At 43.8% G+C, this 16777-nt stretch overlaps 1 protein-coding gene across 1 annotated transcript in view; it reads left to right on the top strand.

Annotated features, from left to right (window-relative positions):
- LOC311221636 (neuronal acetylcholine receptor subunit alpha-7-like) overlaps positions 1-16777 on the top strand; it is a gene marked incomplete at both ends in the record, with an annotated part of 58767 nt that overhangs the window by 3546 nt on the left and 38444 nt on the right. Inside the window, one exon of the mRNA XM_084305732.1 lies at positions 14254-14393. Coding sequence (XP_084161858.1) covers positions 14254-14393 — 140 coding nt within the window. The remainder of the gene's footprint in view (positions 1-14253; positions 14394-16777) is intronic.

Here is a 16777-nt window from a genome sequence, read left to right as displayed (position 1 = left end):
AGCACAGGAGGACTTCTGACAACCTCAGAGCAGAAACTCCCATTTCAGGCACAAGATTCAGGTTCTAAAGAGAGCTCCAGACTTTTTGCTCCCTCTGGTTTGTTCTCCAAAGAGAGGTGGAGGAGAGGATGAGTTAGTGATGGCAGTAACCTATTGGATGTTGTAGGTGGTAATTAAGCAGGGAGAAAGAAAGTTTCTCCAGCTCTAAGAAGTGATTAAAGTAGATCAAAACCTTTGCATCACTCCTGGCATGGTTGTACAAGGATACCTACTGCCTGCATAATCTAATAAAGGAAGAGAGCAGAGCCACCTTAGACAGGTAGAGCTAGCAGTGGCAATCAGCAGCACCCAAGGGAGTGAGCCAGGTAGGCAGGAGTTTATTGCTGAGCAAATATAGCTTGAAGAAAATGTGTTGCTTATCAAGTACTTTCTGTGTTGAGCAAAGCAGCTGGTAACAAGGCAGAGACCCGAACCAGATGATGTAAGTGGAAATAACAGTCTTTCTGCCTACGGCTCACAATTAAGTCAGTGAATTGCAATAGAAAAATAAGATAATGAGCATGAGTACTTATGCTCATCAAACACAAGATGCAGGTGACCCTGCCCTGCCGTGCTATCTACTGGCCTTTCCCAGCTAAGAGAAACTGTGGTTACCAGAGAACTAAAATGGATGTCTGCAGTACTTACTGACTTCCAGAATTAGATGTCTACAGGCCTTGTTGTCTTCCAGGATGTTGCATGAGGACAAATCAGTTAACAGAAAGCCAAAGTCCCTATTTATCTCTTTGATGTGGCATAGATTTAGACAAAGGACTTAGGGGAAAGGTACAGGCTTGAGATCTCATTTCACATTGAGGATAGGGAGGAGTTCATCCTTCCTCCTTCCTTCTTTGAGACACATTAAGCCTTCTGTCTTACGCCACCACTTAGGACAAGAGGGACTGTGTTCCCCTCCCTTTGACCAAAGACAGGGCACCATGATATTCTTATTAGCGGGTGATTTGAAGACCACATAATGGTAGGTGGGAAGTCTGTTGCTGTTTAAACAACCTAAAGCCATAATTTGCAGGTTGGTTTGACAAAACCACGTCCTGTGTTCCCTTAACTTCAACTGTGATTATGTAAAAAATAGTGTCTAGGTCACTTTGATCTCCACAATGGCAAGGGAAAAAAATATAAGATAATGTAGACTTGTAGATTATAGACTTATAGAATAATTCAGCTGAAATGGACCTCCAAATGTTGCCCAGTCTAATACCCCTTCTCAGAGGAGCTCGATTAAGTTGACCCTAGTGCAGTCAGTCTGGGAAGATCCTCAGGAGTGGTGGTCTCCTTTATGCTGAACATCCTTCAGAGAAAGTAGGCTGCACTGATCTCCTGGAAAAGCCCCAAGATGTGACTTTTGTCTGATTGGTGCTGTGCCTGAGCACCTCTCAGGACTGTCTGACTCCATCACCATCAGCCCTCCCTTGCGAGAGATGAGGCAGCCAGAAGAGCTCCCCTTTGATTTCTCATCACCAAGCCAATTTCACTCCACCTCTCACTAGATGTGCTGTGCTCCAGCAGCCCTTCCTCTCAGGGACACCCACTGGACTCACTCCATAGGGTCAGTGTCCTCAGTTGCTCTAGGGAGGCTTCGTTAGGCACAAAGCTAATTGTGTGTCATGCAGCGGGCCTTGCTGATGCTGAATATATGCTGGCTGTGGAGTAGGATGCTACTTATTGTTTTAATCTCTGAGTCAGTAGGTTTAGGGGGAAAAAAAAGCAAATTGTTGTTGTTTTTATATAATGATGTGGAAAATACATTTAACATTTCTTACCCATCCTTCTCTCTTTTTGAAGAACTTTTTTTGCCCTGAGCCTGCAGAGTGGCAGAGCAGGTCAAGACAAATGAAGTATATGCCCTGAATATTGTTCCACTTTAGAAAAGACATCAGCACACTAGCTTGAGAAGGAGCAGCTGTAAGAACAGGAATAGAGAAAAAATAATAATAATAAAAAATGTTTGTTATATGGTTTTCTGTTGTCAGTGCTTCAGCTGTCACCCAGGCAGTGACTTTGAATTGTGTCCATTCTTGTTTAGGCTTTATCCTCAAGTTATAGAGGAGACCAAGAATTTAGGAGGTCAGAGACTTCACAGGCAACCCTCCATGCTGGAGAGGAAGGATCCCCTCACACATGCATTGCTAAGACAGACATGAATGATATGGGGCAAATTACTGGATGTCTGTTTTTGTAATAATTGTAATGATAATTTGTTACAATGGCTTATTTCCACAGCTGTCAGCTAGAAAGCTAATTAAAAAACACTCTCCAAAGTCAACCTACTTATGGATTCCCAACAAAACAAACGCCTGGTTTGCTCACGGATTCCAGTAAACAGGGATAGTCAAACCACAGAGCTAAAATCATCTCTCAGAGCTACAGATTCACTCCACCTCAGCAGGCACTGGGTTGAAGGAACAGTACATTGAGGTTACCAAGGCTTTAAAATCGGCAGATAAAAACATGTCAAAATCAGGCTCCCATGCCATCGTTGCCTGGGAGTACCTCATTTTCACTGCAGTTCATTTCTCTTAGTCAGGGTTAGTCAGCTGATACAGTTTTGGTTGGCAGAAGGCAGCAATGAAAACAACATATTTCATCTCCCTGTTGATCCCCTAAAAAACAGGACAGGAGAGAAAGACAAAAGCATTTACCATCCCAGAAATGGAAACAGAACAAAGCTAATAAACACACGTGTGCCACTGAGACCTTGTGACATTCAGCGTGTGGAAGAAAACAGCTGTATCCTTCATGATACAGCCTGAGTTCAACCACTTGATATAAGCAAAGGCAAATCTGTGCTGAAATGAGCCAAATCAAAGCACATCTTACAATTTCAAGTGTCCTGGGTCAGATCTCCACAGACCTTTGTTTGATTGGTCACAAGTCTAATTTGCTAAGAATCAGCCATTTCCCTCATCATCTTGAGACGCTCCTAGAAGCAGCTTTTGTCTTCAGTGCGAAATAGATTCAGACTCCCTGCTAGGAATATTCATGCCTGTATTTACAGTTCCCTTTGCCTTTGAAGACCTGGACCACCAAAGACTAAAACTTCTTTCCCTCAGCAAAGCTGCTTGATAGCAGCCTCTTTGGCTGCCAAAACTTCTGAACTATCACCAGCTATCTATCAATGCAGCATCTTTCACATAGATGGGCTGCAAGTTTAGCCTGGCCTAGTGAAACCTGAGCACTGCAGCTTCAAACAGGGGTGATTCTCGTCCACAGATGTTTTATGTAAGTTTTGGTTCCCTCGCAGTAACGTATTTCGGATCTTGAGAAGATGTATATTCATATTTCCCAGTTCAGGTGTGCAGCACAGAAAAGGATGAGAAATGAGCAGCTGTTCAAGATGCTGTCAAAATTCCCAGCAGGGAAGCTCACACCCCCTTCACGGGGCCCCGACACCCACCATTTCTTGCCATCCACCATTTGAGTTTCTAACACAGAATCCTTGCAACTTTCTCTACATTCCCAGGTCCATGTTGACTGCCCTTGCCCATGCCTTGCAGGCAGTGCAGCCCTCCCACTTTGCTCCAAGGCCACAGCAGAGTCTTGAACAATGCAGGACGAAGGCAGAAGAAGCCATCACTGAATTTGGCTTTTGAATCCTCAGTGCCTTTGCTGGTTATAATTGCTGTGCAAGTACGGTTTACAGGCTGGAAGGGCAAAAGTCCATCATTTGTTGCTCAGATCTGGGAAAACCTAGGTGGACAGGCAGGCGTAATATGATTTCAAAAAAGGAAACAAATAAGTAAATCTGCTGGGGGCTGAGGAGATGATAGGAAGAGATTTTTTTATCTCTCTATATATAAACCCATTGTAGATAATAATAGTGCTGGAGGCCGGAATGACATATACAGTTTATTGTGCAAACCAGTTGTTCAGTCTCCACTTTCTACCCTGAAAATATCACAATATAAATAGAAAAAAAATAAAAATAAAAATAAAAATAAAAAAATCCAGGATCAGCAGGACCCTGGAAGAAGAAGAAGAGAAAAATAGTTGATCTCCCAGGATGATAAAAAGTTCCCAAGATGTGAAGAAAGCAAAGATGAAAATCAGACATCGCTCTCCCAGGTGCTCTTGCTTAGTCACAAACTTGCCTCTGCTAGGCAGAGAAAGCTGTTCTTTTTTTCACAGCTCAGGGGTGATGGAGGGACCTTGCCTCAAAACAATTGCCTTGACGTGATGTTGCTAAAGCTACACTGGCAGTCGAACTGCTCTGGATGACACAGAGGACAGGTCAGAGTGAAAATGTTGCACACAACCATCTTGTTGTGGAAATGAAGCACGATGCAGTGTGACCAAACATGTCGCAGAGGTTATGGTCAGTAGCAATGGTATTTCGTGGGCTTGAGTGGGCTCCTTTTTAGAGACATCTGTGAATGTGGTGCAGATCACCATGGCTGCCTAATTAGCAGCACTCGATTAGTGAGGTTCATAGTGCTCTTTTGATGAGGGCTTTCCCTTCATTTACTGGCTTGGGTACTGAACTGTGTAGAGGTGAAAGGATGTGGAAGGATGCTGCTCTGCGAGCCAGTGTGGGTGGGGAATTCAGCAGCCTGCACCAGCATGCTGATGGCAGTGTCCCCAGTGCCTCACTTTTACCGTGTGGTTTTATTTGTTTCCACTGGTGTCCATCACTGCTCGTCCCCAGTGATCTCTGGAAGGCCAGCAGGAGTCACCTCTGCACAACCACAGCTCCCTGTAATATGTCTTGGCAAGGAGAGTCCCAGTCTTCACCCCTGCTCCGACTCCCTCCTCCTGCGCTCCTCCACCTCTATGATTGCATTAACTACACTTATGTTGCATGGAGATGATGTAAACTAGCATAATACAAAAAAAATACAGCTTCCCCCCCCCCCCCCTTTTTTTTTTTTTTTTTTTTTTTTTTCTCCTAACTGCCATGAATTTGAGAGGTATCCCACTTTTAATATCCTAATGCATGTCTCTTCACCTTACACACATATCTCAGCCTTTAAAACATCTGCACCAAGCCATCAGGACCACTGAAAAAAAAAAAATAATCCCGTCCTTTCATTATATAATGGCCTATATACTCTTTTTAGCATGTTGTCATGTGCCTAAAGTCTTTGAGTTGAAACCTTTCCTCACATACCCTTTAATACCCATCTCTGCTGGGAGCTCTTTATCTGGTATAAAAGAGCAGAGATGACCAATATCAGGAAGATTAGGTCCTTTTTTTTTTTTTTTTTTTTTTTTTTGAGTAGGAAAAGCAGGCATTTCTCACATTCCTCTGGGTAACTAATGAGTTTTGAGTGTAAGATGCAAAAACAATCTGCGTAGTGAGAGCTGAAGATAAGAGTCAAATATTACCCAGAAGGAAAGCAGATTAAAAAGAGATTTTAAATGACAGACGTATTCAAATACACAGTACTCACACACACACAAATACACAGGGTTGAGGCAGCTGATATGATTCCATTGTCTAGTATGTGAGTACTCTTCCCCGAAGGTGCGATGGTGTGCATTTTAAATCAAAGGGCAAAGAAAGAAATAATGCCTTTGCAGACACAGACAAAAGTGAAAATGCTGCACATAAGAACAAAAGCGGATGGGACACATCTGTGTCTCTGGGGATTAAGTGACATATGGCAGTGGCATGCTTTACATTCTCAGAAATCTGCAAAATATACAAAATTAGGCGGATGCTTTTTTATAGCTACCAAAGCAGTAGAACATACCACATTTTAGCAAGTGCTGTTGTCATTCCAATTATTTATTTCAGTTACGTTGCATGTGAAACAACTTGTTTTTTCTCTGATATTACTTCTGTTACTTGTCCCACAATTCATAATCGTGTATGGTATGCATCTGCCTGTGATCATCATATTTGTGTTCACTCAGAGATAGCTAAAACCCCTGTAACCCTGCAATGATAAACTAAAGAGAAAATAACTAGTAGAATATAAGGTACTCCAGAACAGTTTGCAGGTTGTTAGGAAAGTACGTGAAAGTTCTGGGAGTTAGGTTTGCTGCACAAATGTTTTCCTAATGTCTTTTGCTGTGTAAATGTTTCAGTCACACCGAGATTGTAGGCAATTGTGATATAATGAAATGTAAGAATACCTATCAGTATAATGACACTGATTTTCAAAAAAGACCAGAACTCCACGCAATTTCTTTTGCAAAATAGTACAAACCAAACCAAACAAACATAAACACCCAAAAAAGAAACAAGGAATGTGGGGAAAAACAAACAAACAAACAAACAAAAAAAACAAACAAACAAAAAAAACCACACCACAGTATACAAAGAAACAAAGAGGAAAAAAAAAGGCAAAAATTCGGGTTAAATACCTGCAGAAAGTGCAAGGAGATTGAATAAACACCACAACCACAATATTGTTGCAGTTTTGGACGCTTTCTGAAAGTAGCAGGGAACAAAACACGTGAAAGAAATAAAGTGATGAATGAGAAATATGCTGTTGACAATACGCTGTTGACTTTAACCTACTGTGCTGTTTGTATGCAAATAGTTCTATGAACTGTTTTTGAAGAAGGAAGAAAAAAAGGCATGTTTTAATTCAGAGGCATATTAGCATGCGTATGTGTCAAGAAAAGTGATGGAAAAATATTTCTGTATAGGAAAAATACGACATTTGAACTGAAATTATTTAGGTACAAATAACTACTATAAACTTCTATGAATAAAGTAATAGTTTGTGTGTAAGACTCATGCCTGTGCCAAAAGAAATTAGCAACAACTAGAAAGCATTCAGCTAGAAGCTGGCACAATATAGACAAAAAAAGTCAAGAGATTATCAAAATAAATCCAGGGAACAACATTAAAAATAGGAAGAGTGATCACTAAACACGAAAAATATGTCTCAGACCAGCTTTGAAATCTCTGTTAGTCCACTTACTCTCTTGTTTATATTTACGATTTAATATTTATTCTTTACTGTACATAGCAAGCCAACCTATCACCCACACTGGGGTTGCTTGGTCAAGAAGCTGGCCCCTTTTGGAGCAAACCTGGGAAGCTGTCAAGGCTGGGCTCTTGCCTTGGAGCTCAGGGAGCTCTGCATGCAAAGCAGAGCAGTGGGATCTATCAGCCAAGATATGACAGCACTACTCTTAGGAAAGGAAGGAGCATCTGGCCTTCCTGGGGATAGCATATGGACAGTCTGGCCAGAGATAGCTGCAATTTTGACAGCCATACTTACCAGACAACACTGAACAGCCTCCAGACCCAACAAACTCTTAACCAGATCTGAACCCAAACCCACAGAAGGTGCAAGGAGTATTACGGTGGCACGCTGGGGACTTCAGGCTGCCACTCAAGCACAGAAGAGGCAAGTCAAGCCCAGAGGAACCCAGGCAGACAGAAAGTAGAAGAGGTCTGTGGTCAGCCCACAGCCACATGTCAGGACACACATCTCTGTTTCTTCAGCAGGCCAAGCAAAACTTGAAAGGAGGAAACCAGTGCAATGCCACAAACCACATGCAGCACACAGGTCAGGGGAAATGGCTTCACTAGTTTTAGTCAGGTTTATGTCTTTTTCTTTCTTTATTTATTTTTAAATATATTTTTCCTCTCTTTGCAGTGGTTTGGGGTTGTTTAAACATTTATCATTAGTTTTGCAGCATGCACAGATATCTGAGTCGCAGTAAGATCAGCACGTCTGAAGTCACCACCACACATGCATGCCTACTGAGGCAGCTCTCTTTGCCATCATTGGCAAGAAGACACAAGGAGTTCATTCTGAGCTTGAGCTTAAGCATGCAGAGTTGCTGGCTTGGAGCTGACATCATCCAGCACCAGCTTGATCTAATTTAATTGCAACGTCTCAGAGAATTCAAAACCCTTTATCTATGATACCTTACAGTCAGTATGAGACACCATCTGTGCTAGCCCCATCAAACGTGTCTCTCCCCCTGTAGCTGTTAAGCCACATGTTATCCAAATACCTGGATGTTCTTGCTTCTAGATTTGCCCTGAAGAGATCTCTGCTGTTTAGCTACTAAAGCTCTGCAGATGTTTATTTGATATCCAATTATCCCACGTTTCACCCTTAGTGTCTCTGCCTAGCCTATCTGGGGCATTACAACATGTCTGCACTTAACAATGATGAAATCTTACACACAGACTCTGTGTGTGCAAAGAAAGACAGAGCCCAGACTGTGAAATAACACCAAGGCGTCTTGCTTTATCTCCAGCAGAAATAATTCAAGGCGAGCATGTTGTAAGGGAATGAAGGAGGAGAATGGCAGCTGTTCAGAGGCATTTCAGACATGAGCCCATAGGGAGGCTTCCATCTTCTGTTTCCTTGGTACAGGCTCTTCCTTCACATCACAGGACCCACTGATCCAGCAGAGAGGACACCATACCTCCACGGGGGCTTTACCCGATCTCTTGGTAATGCATTACGAGAGACCTATATATTCTCACACCTCCTGCTGGAGGAGATGGTAGCATACTGTAATAGAGAAATAGTTCCTGGGCAAGTTACCTTGCAGTGCAGTTCTCAGCAACTCCGTCCTAGAAAGAAAGATGCAGTCCCATTATAACATGTATTCCCAAGAGGTTTGGTTGCAGTTTATAGATCATGTTGATCAATCAGTGGGTATCACAATAAGGGCTTTTTGCAGACTTCTTTCCACATGCAGCTGTATAGGAGGAGATTCAGAGAGGTACTGAAGAGATGAACATAGTCCATGAATACCCCTGCTATCCATAAAGCTTTTCAGAAAACCATAAAGGGACTCTATCTCTTCCATGGGTTAATTGTCTTCTGCTTTTCCAGATGTCTGCAAATTGCAAACAAACAAACAAACAAACAAAAACAAACAAACAAACAAAAAACCCACAACAGTTTAGAGAACCAATTTAGGTTACTCAGAGAGTAAAACTTAGGCAATAACAATCTCCAAAACTCTGCCTACCTCAAACATTGCATTTCACTTCACAACCCCAAACCCATGCTTTTTGGTTTAAGCATATTTTGAAGAGAGACATACAGCATATTTTGAAGACAGATATTCAGCAGTCCTGATTAGGATACTGAAGCGTAGTAGCTTTTGTTCTAGAGGCTTACTACATTCCATACTGAAAATCATGTTCCCTTACCCTTGCCCTAAGCCTTCCTCGTCCCTTTCCCTGATTCCCTTTTCTTTACTTCTGCCCATCAGGTAGCCACTGGTAAGACCCCACCTCAATCTTCTTTTCTCTGGGCTGAACAGAAGAATACTCTCTCAGCTTTTCCTCATTGGAGAGGCGTTCCAGTCTTTTCATCACCTTTATGGCCTGTTGGTGGACTTGTTCTAGTAAGCCCATGTCTCCTTTGTCCCGGGGAGGCCAGAACCAGAACCACCACTCCAGGTTTGTCTCACCGGTGCTGAATAGAGAGTAAGAATAACCTCCTCTGACCTGCTGGTGAGGTTTTGCTTGATGCAGCTCAGGGTGCTGGTGGTCTTCTTCACTGCAAGGGTGGATTTCTGGCTCATCTGGGTCACTTGGTGTCCACAAAGCCCCCCAAGGCTTTTCTGCCAACCTGCTCTCCAGCCAGTGGGCTTCCAGCCTGAGGTTGTTCATCTGCAGATGCAGAACTTTGCATCTCCTTTAACTGAACTTCATGAAGTCTCTGAAGTTTCTGTCAGCCAATTCTCCAATCTGTCACTGTGAAAGGCAGCACAAAGATGTGGTGCATCAGCTATTCTGTTTTGTATCACCTGGAAACTTGCTGAGTGTGCAGACATCAACATAAACGATGTTAATTAGCTAGTATCCCTAGCATCCACCCCTGGGGTACTCCGATGCTGACTGGCCTTCAGCTGGACCTCATGTTGCTGATTACAGCCCTCTGAACCTGACAGTCCACCTCACCGTTCACTTATCTAGCATCTGATTGTCTCTGAGGATGTTGTGAGAAATAGTGCCAGAAGCCTTGCTGAACTCAAGATAAACATCATCCACTGGGCATGCTTCCCTCAAATTTTAGTGAAGACAGTGTGTTTTGCTACTACTTCAGAGATAATTGAGCAGCACAGGGGACACTGGCTGAGGCAGTGTGACACACGAATCTCTCTTTTATTTAAAGATGCTGCATCTAGCAAGCATCTTCCTTAATGACCATTGCTTGTACTTTCCCTGTAACATATACAGACCAGCAAGCCTGGCATTGCTTTTGGGAGACTGACCTGGTAAGCTGAAGTTTTGACGCTCAGCTTCCAGCCTAGTTTAAAAGATGAAACTTTGTATTAGGGACCAGTGAGCTCACAGTGACACTGCTTTTGGTGAGATTTCTGCAGCTGAGGGGTAGGCAATGGTAAAGCTTATTCTACCATTATTCCTGAGAGATGCAGATTTCCCCATCTCCAGCAAACACTCCATTTAGCACTCAGAGTTGTAGTGTCACAATGCATTAGCACAAGCATCAGAGGGGAAAAAAGCAGCAATCTCTCTGGAGTAGGAAATGTTAAGTATTTGAAAATTACAATTTAAAGAAAAAGCCTATGAAAACACAACCCTGACTTCTCAGCCTACTCAGTTTCTTCTCAAAAATACAGCAGAGAGACAGTGGTTTGATTAGATGTACCAGGTCTTTGTGATACCGATAGCTGCCAAGGCTACATGCCAGGAGAACCCAGAAGCTCTGCTGCTTCTGAATCTGCGTAATTTTGTAAACACAACCAGGCAGCACACAAACGTGGCTACTCTTGCTGACTCAGCAGGCTAAGTATAGATCAGCGAAGGTTATGTTAACAACTTTGGATACAAGAGGTTGCAAAGCAATAGGACCCCATTGCAGAGGGGAGAGTTGAAGACAGGGTGGAAAACCAGGTACAAAAAGTGCACTGTTGGGTTAATTGAGCTGATGGTGCAAAGACATTTTCATGGAGCGCACTGCAAAGGGTTGTGCTGAGATTTCTCCAATCCAGGCCTCCCTCAGTGAGCTGTTTTAATGCACCATGACAGTGACGGTACCGGGGCACTCCTGCAGCCCAGCCAACTTCCCAAGCCTGGTGAAGGGCACTTCTCTGCTGCAAAAAGCTGAGGTAGACAGTTTAAAAGGGATGTTAAAGGCAAAAATTACATAATGCCTCTCAGAATGAGGGCAATAGTGCTGGCAGTCATTCCTTCCCTAAAGCACAGGGACAGGAGAGGGGAGCAGGGGGAGTGTGTTAGGTGAGTCAAAGGACAGCAGATTTGCTCAAAACACAGAGCCTCTTTGCATAGGATGATGTCTTGTGGTTTTCACTGGTTTCCTTCCCATGGAAGAATCTTAAAAGGTAATTGGAGCCTGCTGAGGCACTGGAAATTAATCACAGAATCACAGAATTTTCTAGGTTGGAAGACACCTCAAGGTCATCGAGTCCAACCTCTGACCTAACGCTAACAGTCCCCACTAAACCATATCCCTAAGCTCTACATCTAAACGTCTTTTAAAGACTTCCACGGATGGTGACTCCACCACTTCCCTGGGCAGCCTGTTCCAATGCCTCACAACCCTTTCAGTGAAGAAGTTCTTCCTAACATCTAACCTAAAACTCCCCTGGCTCAACTTTAGCCCATTCCCCCTCGTCCTGTCACCAGGCACGTGGGAGAACAGGCCAACCCCCACCTCGCTACAGCCTCCCTTGAGGTACCTATAGAGAGCGATAAGGTCGCCCCTGAGCCTCCTCTTCTCCAGGCTGAACAAGCCCAGCTCCCTCAGCCGCTCCTCGTAGGACTTGTTCTCCAGGCCCCTCACCAGCTTCGTCGCCCTTCTCTGCACCCGCTCAAGCACCTCGATGTCCTTCTTGTAGCGAGGGGCCCAAAACTGAACACAGTACTCGAGGTGCGGCCTCACCAGAGCTGAGTACAGGGGGACGATCACCTCCCTAGCCCTGCTGGTCACGCTGTTCCTGATACAAGCCAGGATGCCGTTGGCCTTCTTGGCTACCTGAGCACACTGCTGGCTCATACTCAGCCGACTATCCACCATCACTCCCAGGTCCTTCTCTGCCTGGCAGCTCTCCAACCATTCCTCTCCCAGCCTGTAGCTCTGCTTGGGGTTATTGCGCCCCAGGTGCAGGACCTGGCACTTGGCCTTGTTGAACTTCATGCAGTTGACCTCAGCCCATCGGTCCAGCCTATCCAGATCCTCCTGCAGAGCTTTCCTACCCTCGAGCAGATCGACACACGCACCTAACTTGGTGTCATCTGCGAACTTACTGAGGGTGCACTCGATGCCCTCGTCCAGATCATCGATGAAGATATTAAAGAGGACCGGCCCCAGCACCGAGCCCTGGGGGACGCCACTAGTGACTGGCCTCCAACTGGACTTGGCTCCATTCACCACGACTCTTTGGGCCCGGCTATCCAGCCAGTTTCTAACCCAACGAAGCGTGTGCCAGTCCAAGCCAAGAGCAGCCAGTTTCTTGAGGAAAAGAGGATATATATTAATAAATATATTAAGAGGACCTTAATCACTGTCTTGCAAGGAAGCTTGCTTAAGCTGCTGAAGTGAGAAACTGTGGCCAGAGCTTGTCAATGCAGATGGTAATGCACAGTGTCCAGTGTGTCAGCAAGGGCTACCGGAGCAGCCCTACAGCATCTGCTTCCCTGGGCCCCCATGAACATGCTATGTATTATTCAAGAGAAGAGAGGGTCCATGAAGATGACGCATCAGTGTAACTCACCAAAATAAACAAAAACACTCTTTCTCCTTGTTCATGAGGCACTGCCATACTGGTAAGCCACAAAACTCCCCTCAGTATCAGGAAAATGGGAACAAATCTGAATTAAATATATTTTTTAACTGAGCAACATCATCAGCTTTAAAAGTCATGGCTGCTGTGTTGGAGATACCTGTTCCAGGCTTGCAGGGCTTGCTGAGCACAGCAAAATGTTGGGGAAAGAAGAATTAGTTGTTAGAGTTTGCCTGGACTGTCAAAAAGGTGTTCATCACAGCCACTGTGAGAGGATTCCTGGTCTCAGTGTGAAGACCTCTGCTCAAGAGTTAAAAAGAGTCACAGTGTATTAAAAATGCCTCAGCCCCAAGTGTGTAGATTCACTGCCAGAGGTTGCATTTCTACAGTGTAAGGGATGTACAGTCGAGCAGACAGGACTGGTTTGGCCTGAGAAAACCTGCAGCCCATGGCCCACACTCTGTTTGATGATCTCTGAGTTGAGCTCAGGCTGCCACCAGGCAGAGCATCAAAACCTGCATGGTCCTATGGGACCCAAGCTCCTGGAAAGCAAACCCCAGTGAGCTGCTGGTGTTCCCATAGGAAGAAACTGGAGCAATCACTGCTACACGGCCTCATCCATGCTTGCTATGGCCTGAAAACACTGCAACACCAGGTACATGACCATGTTCCATGCTCATCACAAAAGCAGGGTGACAGGACACAGAAGAATGGTGCAATTTAAGCACAGACTGAAATCCTGCTAGTCTCTCACAGGCTTTTTTTGTCTGCATGACAGCGGCTGTGTTGAGACCATTCCCACAGGAAGCCCAGTTAAGCATCTAACAGCATGAGCTCAATACCACTGTTACACATACCTGCCGCACATTCTGGCCTCCAAACCACTGCCTCATTTGGTGCCAGCAAAGTGTGCTGCCATCTGAAGGAAAAATGTCAACCCAAAGCCTGTAGAGGCTTCCACACAAAACCAAAGAGGGTATTTAGAAGGCTTTTTCCTGCTTCCTGAGCACACTCAGAGAAGGGCTGATACATCAGCCCTGAGTTACAAGCATACCTGTTATACATGCTGAGTAAACATGCAGTGTGTCCAGGTAATACCAGCACTGGCACACAGCAGCCCATCTCTATAAAATAAGCACAAGCAAATGAAAGTGCTCTCACTGCCTTCCAGCAAGCTGTCTGGCAGTTCTGGAGTCCTGATCATCATCAGGAGGGGGCCGAGCAGTGGGGGACTTTTACTCTGAGTCCAAAAGGATATTTGGTAGTTTTTGAGTGTTAGTAACCAGTTAAAGTGTTAATAGTTTTTGTTGCTGTTGTTGTTTGTTTGTTTTCTGTTTTCTTTTTATTTTCTTTTTATTTAGGAGCTCACCAGTCACCTATGTAGAAAAACCGTGTCTGTCACACCTACGCACAGAGTTTGGGGGAACTTAGTTTTTGGAAAACAGCTTTCAAATTACCAACATATTAAGAGGGATTTTTCAGCTAAATAGCCAAGCGATGAGGACAATGGGACCAGCCTCAGTGACAGCTGCCTTCTTTCTTTTCCCCTAGTCTCTCTGCAGGGTGAAAGCCAGAGGCGCTTGTACAGAGAGCTGCTGAGAAACTACAATCGTCTTGAGCGACCGGTCATGAACGACTCCCAGCCCCTTGTAGTCGAGCTTCAGCTTTCTTTGCTGCAGATAATTGACGTGGTAAGTCACTGGCTGCTCCGTTCTCCATGGCACCCGTCCAGCATAACTAATCTTATCTCTCATGTAGGTACTACACATTTCCTCTTAATCAGGCTATCAGAGATGAAAGCGTACTGTCTTTGGCTCAGCACCCTCAAAAAATTGTTGGAGTACATGCTTTTACACTTTAAAAGAGTGAATATCATCCTAGAATCACAGTCATCTCTGATACAACATGAGCTGCAAGACTATGCAGTTTTTCCATTTGTTTTAGACAGAGAAAATAATTCTGTTTTAAACAGAAAAAATAATTAAATAGTTCAGAAGCCATGTGTCACTACAAATTATTAATGACATCTTCTTCTCAGCACCATGCAGGATGCAATAACTGAAGACAATGTGAAGCATTAGGAGCTAGCATCACTGCATTTACACTTTTTCTTTAGACATTATAATGGTGTCGACCTCTTCTCCAACCACATCTTTAGCAGACAGTTGAAAGAGCTTGTCTTGCGACTAGGTTAGGAATACATAAAAATAATAAAATACATAAAAACTTGGAGGCATAGCCCTCTAATTGTCTTTACCAATCTCTCTGAAACATACTTTTCCAGAACTGGAGATTTGAGCCATGGAAAATTTTTAATATAATAATCTAAACCCGAATCTCTTTTTCACCCCAACGATGATTCTCTACAGTAAGCCATGCTGTATGGGGAGAATTTCCTTCATGTGCATGGAAAAACAAAACAAAACAAAACAAAAAGCAGACAACAAAAAATTTTTGACCACCATCACTTAGGCCAGTGCAACAAACAGCTGAATACATCAGTGCTTCTCCCTTCATCCTGCCATTTCCATAAGCAGTAGTATGGGCTGGTTTCCAACATGCTGTCATTGTTGTGGAGAGAATGAGGAGGAGAGGGAGAAACTTACAAATATTGGTGCAATTGCAGAGCAATTTGACAGAGGTCTCAAATATTTAAAATTCTTACAGTACCCATAATTTTTATGGAAATGCATGGTGCACCACGTGCCCCTTCTGAAGGGACAAGCGAGCCCCTGGAGGCCTAGCCCCCCAGCACAGTGCAGCACCAGCGGCAGGATCAGCCAGTTGTGGTTCCCCCTGGGCAGGCAGCAGCCACTCAGGCAGGATAAGCAGCTTTCTCCTTTGACACATTAGTGACTGCACTGAGCTGGAAGAGAGAGGAGATCAGTACCCTTAGCTGAAGTCACTCGTTCACAGCAGGGGCTCACAGTCCTCTTCATGAACGAAAGAGCAGAGAAATCCTCCAGCTACTTTCAAGTAAATTTCAGCGAGCAATTCCAGGTTTAGCAGAGGAATCTTAGCTCCAAAGATCTTGCTTCAAACCTTCCTTTTCCGCTGGTATTTCATGCAGTAATTTGAAGGTTGAGGGTAGAAGAGAGGACTTCTTAGCCTTCCGGCTGTGACTGTACATTTTCAAAGTCACTCAGTCAGGAGGAGGGAAGAGTTACATAAAACCTTTTTTCAGCTGGGTTTCACATTTGCATGTGAAATATATCCTTTCAGCAGACCTTTCTTTAAGTGCTCTGTCTACCTTATGTGTTTGTCCATTGCAACACATTTAATTCCTCTTTCTTTTGGGTTTTCAGCAATAAGAAAGAGGTCATTTAAATGGTCATGCCTACATAGAATCACAGCTTTGCTTCCCTCTGCCTCAGCACACACTACAGATGCTAGAAGCTAAGCTCAGAGCATTATTGACTTATCCCAGGCTCATGGTATTGAAACCTTTGATTATGGTGTTTTTAAAAAAATATCTGTACTAACCTGAAATGTATATCTTACACAATGTAAAATAGGTGCCTGTCTCCTCCAGAGAAGAACAGAAAATCAAGTCTAAACTCAAAAAAAAAAAAAAAAAAAAAATCTAAATTAATCTTCTGCAGCCAGGCTTCTAATAGCAGCATTGATGACAATTCGCTACACAGAGAGGAAAGACAGCTCTGAGATTCCCATAGTTTGCCAAATAATAATGACTTAAAGTATCACCTCCTCTTCTCTCATCCATTCAAAGAAAACTTTATAGCATGACTTCCATAGACTGTATTTTCTGTAGCCACCAACTTTTGTTTGCCTTTATTTTGTTTATTTATTTTTTTTTTAGCACTCAAAGCCCAAAGCCACCTGCCATACTCAAAGCCTTGAAGAACATGTTCTTTGCTTTTCACAGTTGTACAAATAGACAACAAATAGACCAGTAGACAAATGCATGATGTGAAGAACAGCTTATCATTAGCATTAGGATTTTTCCAAAATGGTCTTAATTCACATCTACAGCCAAGCCAGACCTCTCACACCCAGGAAACAAAGGAGTAGGAAGCGGACCTGTTGCACTCCCTGTTTAGCATCAGGACTTAGT

This window comes from Netta rufina (assembly GCF_964035555.1).
Source record: "Netta rufina genome assembly, chromosome: Z".
Lineage (NCBI taxonomy): Eukaryota > Metazoa > Chordata > Aves > Anseriformes > Anatidae > Netta > Netta rufina.
The sequence above is the reverse complement of the archived record's forward strand: the minus strand, read 5'-3'. Positions and strand labels throughout refer to the sequence as shown.